This window comes from Macaca mulatta, chromosome 2 (genome assembly GCF_049350105.2).
Source record: "Macaca mulatta isolate MMU2019108-1 chromosome 2, T2T-MMU8v2.0, whole genome shotgun sequence".
NCBI classification, from domain to species: domain Eukaryota; kingdom Metazoa; phylum Chordata; class Mammalia; order Primates; family Cercopithecidae; genus Macaca; species Macaca mulatta.
The window spans coordinates 171,595,991-171,603,840 of record NC_133407.1 but is presented as its reverse complement, the minus strand read 5'-3'; the positions used below and the strand labels follow the sequence as shown (position 1 = coordinate 171,603,840).

Below are 7,850 nucleotides of genomic sequence, written 5' to 3'. Positions count from 1 at the left end.
AAGACATATGAGCTTCTGGAAAGAAGTCATAGCTTTCATTTGAATTTTAGAGTCCGCAACCAAAAGAAAAAAAAAAAAAAGAAAGAAAGAAAAAAAGAAATCTAGGAAGCACTTCCCTGATAAAAATTAAAAAACCCCAAAACCAAAAAACAACTGCTGTTTTATATGACTGGCCTAAAGGCGAGGCGATCAGTCCAGGGTCACATTACCTGAAAAAACAAATCAAGGACAGGAGTTCAAGCCTCCTGCCCCTTACCCCGTGCTGCCTCCTCCCCTCCCCAGCCTCCCTACACTTCCTGAGGCTAAAGTGACTAATGGATCTTAGAAGGCAAGCTGTTTCCTATCCTCACAGTGGTTGCAACTTCTTTTTAATTCAGCCATCATTTATTTAGCATTTCCATGTGCTGGGCCTTGTGCTAAGAGGAAATATTCTCTCTCTCTTTCTCACTCTTTCTTTCTCCCTTTCTCTCCCCCTCTACCCACTTTGTCCCTCCCTTCCTTCCCTCAAATGTTTATTGAGCTTCAAAGCTAAGCCAGGCACTGCCTGCATCAGGGGCTGAGGAATCAAAATAAATTACTGTTTATTGCTTCGGAGAGCCCATAAAGGAGACAGAGAGAAATCATGATAAAGTGGGGTATACATGGACCACAGAAAAGTAACACACAAGGGCCATGAGATCCTTTTAATCTTGCTCTTAACTAGTTGCCAGAGCTGACAGAAGGAATATTCTGAGACACGGTTATTTGCTGCTGATGAAATAGATGTTGTTACCTACATTTAAAACTTCACAGGCTCTGAACCAGTTAGTATGTAGCTGCCTAAAATAAAATTATTTTAGGAGCCTCATACTGACATAGCTCAGACAATTCCTTACTGCCACACAGATGGGAAAGCCTCCCAATCTCGTTCTCTCCTATTTTACAGGTAAGACAGAAAGCAAAGATGCTTTTTACTTTGCTGGGATGTTTCGCATCACCAACATTGAGTTTCTTCCTGAATACCAACAAAAGGAGTCCAGGGAATTTCTTTCCGTGGCACGGACTGTGCAGCAAGTGGTGAGGCGATGGGGGTAGAAGGGGTTATGGGTTTGCGGGGAGGTGGGGGATGAAGCTGGAGGGGACCACAAGTGTCAGAGGTTAGCAGGGTTTAGGGAAGTAGAGGGCAGGGTAGACAAAGGAAGCTGTCAGAAGAAAACATGAAATTTAGCACATCTTGGCTATAAGATAGAATTTCTCCCCCTGCTCCCATGTTCCAATGTAAAAAAAAAGAATGCCTCTCTCAGCTTCAGTTTTTCTCAACCATAAAATAAAGGAATTGGAATCAGATGACCTTTAAAATACCTTCCAGTTCTGAAGTTAGATGCATACCGATTAATTCCACTATTGTACACATTTATTTCAACCTCGATGCACTGGCAATCTCTTCACTGTAAAAAGTAACTTTCTCATTATAGAACTAATAAATATTTATTATAAAAATTAGCAAAATTCAGATGATTATGTTTTAAAAACTAACATCATCTTTAACGTCATCACCAGAGATAAAGCCCCTTTTTATTCTGAAATACAAGAATAGTGCAATACTGGACTATATATTTCAGTTTTATAAATTAACATTTTCTCTTAGCATGCTATTGCATGCTTCTATGCAAGTAAATCTGCCTTAAAAAAAATGTGAGTTACAATAGCCTCAAAGTTAGCAAATCTCCATTTATTGGATGTTTAGGCTGTTCCCAATTTTTGCTATAGATAATGAGACAGCAAAGCTGCCACATTCTTTGTGAGTATCTCCGATTACTCCTTTAGGTGGTTTCCTAAAAGCATAATTACTTGGACAAATAGAAAAGTATGTATTCATGGCTCTTGGCACATATTACCAACTAGAACGTTGCTGTCCATTTGTATTTCCACGGTACTGGAGAGGGTTGTCATAGTGATGACCTTGACACAATGACTGGCTGTGTAGAAGGAGGAAAGGTGGTGAGAGAGAGGGCACATCAAAGACAACAGTGCTCAGAGCAGCTTTTACTTACTGAATGCCTCCTATATACTGAGTACGTCACTAAACCCTTTGCCTCTAATATTTATACAGTCCTGTGTCGCTTAACAATGGAGATACTGTTGTACAAACATCATAGAGTGTGTGTACACATACATAGCTGGAGTGGCCTACTACACACCCAGGCTAGATGGTATAGCCTACTGCTCCTAAGCCACAAACCTGCATGGAATGTTACTGTACTGAACAGTGTAGCTCATTGTAACACAAATCACTAGATGATAGGAGTCGCTCAGCTCCATCATAATCTTGTGAGACTACTGTCATATATGTGGTCTGTCATTGACCAAAATGTCATGTGGCATAAGACTGTATACCAATTATGTCTCAAATTATCCCAAGGAGGTGGGTGTTTTGATTACCACTTTATAGGTAAAATAAATAAAAAAATAAACAAACAAAACCACTGTCTAAACAGGTTTAGGCAACATGTTCTGTGTTGCACAGTGAATTTAAATTTCACAGCTCATATTACTTCCACTACACTTCATAATTTCTAAGGGTTAAAAAAGTTTTTTTTTTTAATCTTGGGCAATTATGTAGTGGTTTTCAAATTATGTAGGAAGGAGAATACCAGAGAAAATGACTTGGGAGAAGAGAGTGAGTTTGGTTTTAGAAATGCTGGGTGAGGGCCAAGAAGTAAATCAATTGAAATATAGCTCTCCTTTGAGATCCAATTATGAAGTTTTAAAAGGGCTGGGGCCCTTCCCTAGAGTTTGTTCTGAAGGAGGCTGGTAGACCTGGCTGTGGATACCACTCGCCCCCTAGTGGCCAATATGAGAATGTGTCCTTAAGAATATAGTCAACGCTGCTGCCCTGATAGAAAAGACGTTGGGTCAGATACTACGGTATGAAAAGTGCTTAAATGAGTTTATTTGTTAACTGTGGAGAAAATTAACCTTTGGAGTGAGGAGAATACAGAATTTAAGTTTGAGTTTAAAGAGAGCAATAAGTGACTGAGGGTCACTGATTTTTCACAGATAGCAGAATAAAGGAGGTCACCCAAGATTGTTGCAGGAAGAATTTATTTGAATTCAAGAAATAATGTCTGGGTGTGGAGTTAGGGGCCTTTATTTTGAGGCTTGCACTTCTTCTTGCTGGCTGTCAGAGCTTGGGCCTACAACATTTAAGATACTGTAAAAGGAAGTCAAGTATGAAATACTTCAGATACCTCAACTATTCTTTTTCAGATAAACCTGGTGTATACAACATCTGCCTTCTCCAAATTTTATGAGCAGTCTGTTGTTGCAGATGTCAGGTAATGCATGTCCCTCGTTTTGGGATTTCTGTGTTCATTGTTCTAAATTCCATTCAAGGCTATGAAAAGGCTGAGATTCCACCATTCCTAAGTAGCTTCTTGGAGGTGGTTGGGGATTCATACTGTATTAACACAACTAGTGACTCAACTCACTGTCCTGCTTTCATGCTGTGTTTTTGCTCTTTATCTACCAAATCCCGACCTTCTCCCCATAGCTAGAATCCTGAACCCCTATAGCAATGCTGCTGTGCAAAATGGCCATAAACTTGTCTAACATATTGGGTGGAGGCAAAAATAAAGCACAGACTATGATTTCTTAATGTTCAGTGAAAAACTGGTCAATAGAGATCTTCTGAGAAAAAAGGGGATTCATGGTCAAATAATTTTTAGAAAAAATTGTGCACCATATATTGTATCCCACCCCACCCACTCCCAATATATCTGCAGAGATTCACAATCCACAATCCACTTTGACATATTAAAGCACTGAGAAGCCTTGGAGTAAAGCAACTTGATTAGTTTCCTTAACCTTCCATTTCTCAAGTCATTTACTGCAGAACGCCATGTTATGTTCCTTTCATAAAACATGGCAGTATTTATGCCATTAGGAGCTCAGGCTCTGGGGGCAGACTGGAAACCAAATTGGGCTTAATTACTGGATCTGCTACTAGCTATGTGACTTGGAGTTGTATTTGGCCTCAGTTTTCTCACCTATAAAATTGGAATAATAATAGGACCTTCTCATAAGATTAAATGGGATAAAGCAGATTTAGCACAGTCCCCGGACATGGCAGAGTATCAAACATTATAATGGTTTTAATTTTTTTTTTTTTTTTTTTTTTGAGACAGTCTCACTCTGCTGCCCAGGCCGGAGTACAATGGCACGATCTCAGCTCACTGCAACCTCCGCCTCCCGGGTTCAAACAATTCTTCCAGCTCAGCCTCCCAAGTAGCTGTGATTACAGGCACCCGCCACAATGCCTGGCTAATGTTTGTAGTTTTAGTAGAGACGGGGTTTCACCATGTTAGTCAGGCTGGTCTCAAACTCCTGACCTCAGGTAATCTGCCTGCCTCGGCCTCCCACAGTGCTGGGATTACAGGCGTGAGCCACCGCGCCTGGCCACGGTTTTAAATTTTAATGGCAGTGAATACTGATTGATATCCATTAGAAATAGCATATTCTCCATGGAGATGCAACTATACAGTAATGGTTTTAGATTAGAATCCAACACAATAGTCTGAATACATTTAACATGATGCTGTCCTTCGCCAATCTTCATAACAGAAGTCAATGACTACCTAAAGTAGGGAGCTAGCTTCAGTTGAAGGATGTGCTCACTGGCCTTACCTTGAATCTATCAGTTGGGTACTGCTTCTCTGTAAAGTCTTGTGAGGTCCCTGACGAGCTCTCTTTTTTCGTTATAGCAGCAACAACAAAGGTGGCCTCCTTGTCCACTTTTGGATTGTGTTCGTCATGCCACGCGCCAAAGGCCACATCTTCTGTGAAGACTGTGTGGCCGCCATCTTGAAGGACTCCATCCAGACAAGCATCATAAACCGGACCTCTGTGGGGAGCTTGCAGGGTCTGGCTGTGGACATGGACTCTGTGGTACTAAATGGTGATTGTTGGGTAATTCTCCTTTAGCATTCCTTCCTGCAGCACTCCGGAAACTTGCCATGATTACAGTCAACATTGTAACGAAGCATTACAATGTGGGATTATCCCACAATCCCAGGAGCGCAGGATTAACTAAAGACATTGGAGCTATGTTAGTAAAGTAAAAATACAGCGATTGAACAATAGATTTGGGGAAAATATTCATATGAAATTGAATGTATTACTGTGTACCTCTACCTACCTTTATTCAGTTCATGCATCGTCAAACTAAGTCCCCAAAGAACAAAGACCTAGACAAGGAAGAATTTTGCTGAGGTTTATCTTGTTACTTTATTTGCCCAGACAGACTGTCCCTTTACTGTGTAATGCTGTCCAACACTCCAAAACAGCTTGCTTCATAGCCTCAAATGCAAATTTCATTGTTTGCCTTGATAGTAAAATGGCTTAATGATTGCATAACTCAAAACTTATGCAATTTTCTGTTTTGATTTAAATTTTATATATAAAATACATATATGAACATATGTTATAAATTTATAAATTTCTGTGTATTTAAAAATATATAAGTATCTATATTATATACACACATACACTAGGCATATGGTAGGTAGCTGACAAATATTTGTTAAATAAATGAAAAATCTCATAGAAAATTCTGTATCCCATGTATTATTTCATATATAGGACTAATATCATATTTGTTTGGTTGCTTTTTTACCTTTGAAAATATTTGAAACTTGCAACTACAATTTCAAGGATACAAAGGTAAAGAGAATAGTACAGTGAACTCTCATACACCCATTACTCAACTTCGACAACTATCAACTCACTCTCAACTATTCTATTTGATCTCTAAACACCTAAACAACTACCTCATCCTCACAGGATTATTTTAAAGTAAATCCCGGATGCATTTGATTGCTTTTAAAGAAGGACTGAAAATAATTTTTACGAAGTAAAATTCTAACAAAATGAAATGATGGGATTCAGTCTCTTGTCTATATGCTTTTTCAATGCAGCTGGGCTTCGGTCGGATTACTCGTCAACCATAGGATCTGGTAAATTCTTTCATGTGGTTCCCCCTCCTCCCATGTTAATATTGTTTTTGGCTGTAATTTTCATTTTCTAATTGATGGTATTTGTTAGTGCTCTTTTAATTGCAAGTGACAGAAATGCATTCAAACTGGCTTAAGCACAAAAGAAACTTGACTGGCTCATGTAAGTGGGACATACATGGAATGTGCTGGCATTAGTCATGGTTGAGTCTAGGATCTAAAATAAAATATCATCAGAACTCTGCATCTCTGCCTACTTCTATAGAGACTTCGTTATCAAATTGTGCTCTTTCACTGTGGTTGTAACAAGGACCACCAAGTAGATCCAAACTTAAAATTTATCATTTTCTCAACCATGGTGAAACCACCTCCACGTATTTCCTGACTGCTCTTGCAGAAGTCCTGGGGCTGACTCTCACTGTCTGGATTGACTGACATGCCTATTCTTGAAATGACTTCTTTGACTCTGATTGGCCAGCTTGGGTTATGTGCCCACCTCTGAAGCTAGGGGTGAGTTTAACCCCAACCAAACTATATAGACAGAGTGCGGGTAGTTTCTAAAGCCAAAATGCAGGGCTGTTACCCGAAGGCAGGGAAGTGAACCTAGGCTGGCAAAGGCAGCATATGTCCTTCACATGACCTCTTTTGCTCTTTACTTTTCTATAAAGATTTCTTTTTTTAGAAAAATCATTTCTAAAATAAAGAAAAGAAAGGAAAATGGTGCTGTCTCCACAGACAAAGGCTGCTCTCAGTACTTCTATGCAGAGCGTCTGTCTCTCCACTACCCGCTGGAGATTTCTGCAACCTCAGGGAGGCTGATGTGCCACTTCAAGCTGGTGGCCATAGTGGGCTACCTGATTCGTCTCTCAATCAAGTCCATCCAAATCGAAGCCGACAACTGTGTCACTGACTCCCTGACCATTTATGACTCCCTTTTGCCCATCCGGAGCAGCATCTTGTACAGGTACGATGCAGGTACTCCTCTTGGCAGGTAAAAAGATTTTTTACAACCTCTGTTTTACAGTATCTGTGTTCCCCCTGGATTTTTTTAAAAACAGTTTTTGTGTGCACACATGAGGTCGATGACTGACCCATGCCCTATTTAGTATCCATTATACTTTAGTACCCTCGCCAGAGCCTATCAGACTCAATGTTTGTTTTCCACTTGTAGCAAATACTGTCAAAGTCAGTACAGCAAGAACTTCAGCCAATATACCTGAAATATAACAGATACTTTGTTTAATTTTAATTTATTGAAATAAAAATGAAGCCTACTGTTTCAACAGTGTGAGAATAAATATCCTATGATGATTGCATCACATTAGTAAACAATTAAATTCTCATTACAAAGATAACACATGTTTATTGTAGAAAATTAGGTCAGAGGAAACAGTATCAATTATTTTACAATCTCCTTATTCAGAACAAATTTCTGTTATATTTTAGCATAAATCCTTTCATTCATGTATATGTAATAGCACACACATATACATACCCTAGTATTTTTTACTTAATAGTAGATATTTATTTATGGGTGCTTAATATTTGGTAAACTAATAATGAATTAGGCTTTATTAAGAAAGTATTTGTTACTCACTGTGCTAAAAAGGTACATAAATCATCCTATTATTTTTAACCATGTCTGTGGATGTACGTAACGATGCTTTATGTGTGTATGTAGGTATTTATATTTTGGTGATGAATGTACATGTTAAAAATTCAAACACTATGTAAGAATATGCAGTGAAAAGTAAGTTTGCCACTGATGCCCATTCCTCCATCATTATCAGCTTCTTTTCATCCTTTCAGACATATTTACATATCTCATTTAATCCTCAACACAATGCTATGAGGAGCATA

General features: G+C 38.9%; 1 protein-coding gene across 1 annotated transcript in view; it reads left to right on the top strand.

Moving 5' to 3' along the window:
- The first annotated feature begins 925 nt into the window (after positions 1-925).
- The window catches only part of TMPRSS7 (transmembrane serine protease 7), a 37,034-nt gene continuing 30,109 nt past the window's right edge, over positions 926-7,850 (top strand). The window contains exons 1-5 of the mRNA XM_077994239.1: positions 926-1,056; positions 3,250-3,317; positions 4,743-4,936; positions 5,955-5,993; positions 6,726-6,954. Coding sequence (XP_077850365.1) covers positions 964-1,056; positions 3,250-3,317; positions 4,743-4,936; positions 5,955-5,993; positions 6,726-6,954 — 623 coding nt within the window. The 5' untranslated portion in view covers positions 926-963. The remainder of the gene's footprint in view (positions 1,057-3,249; positions 3,318-4,742; positions 4,937-5,954; positions 5,994-6,725; positions 6,955-7,850) is intronic.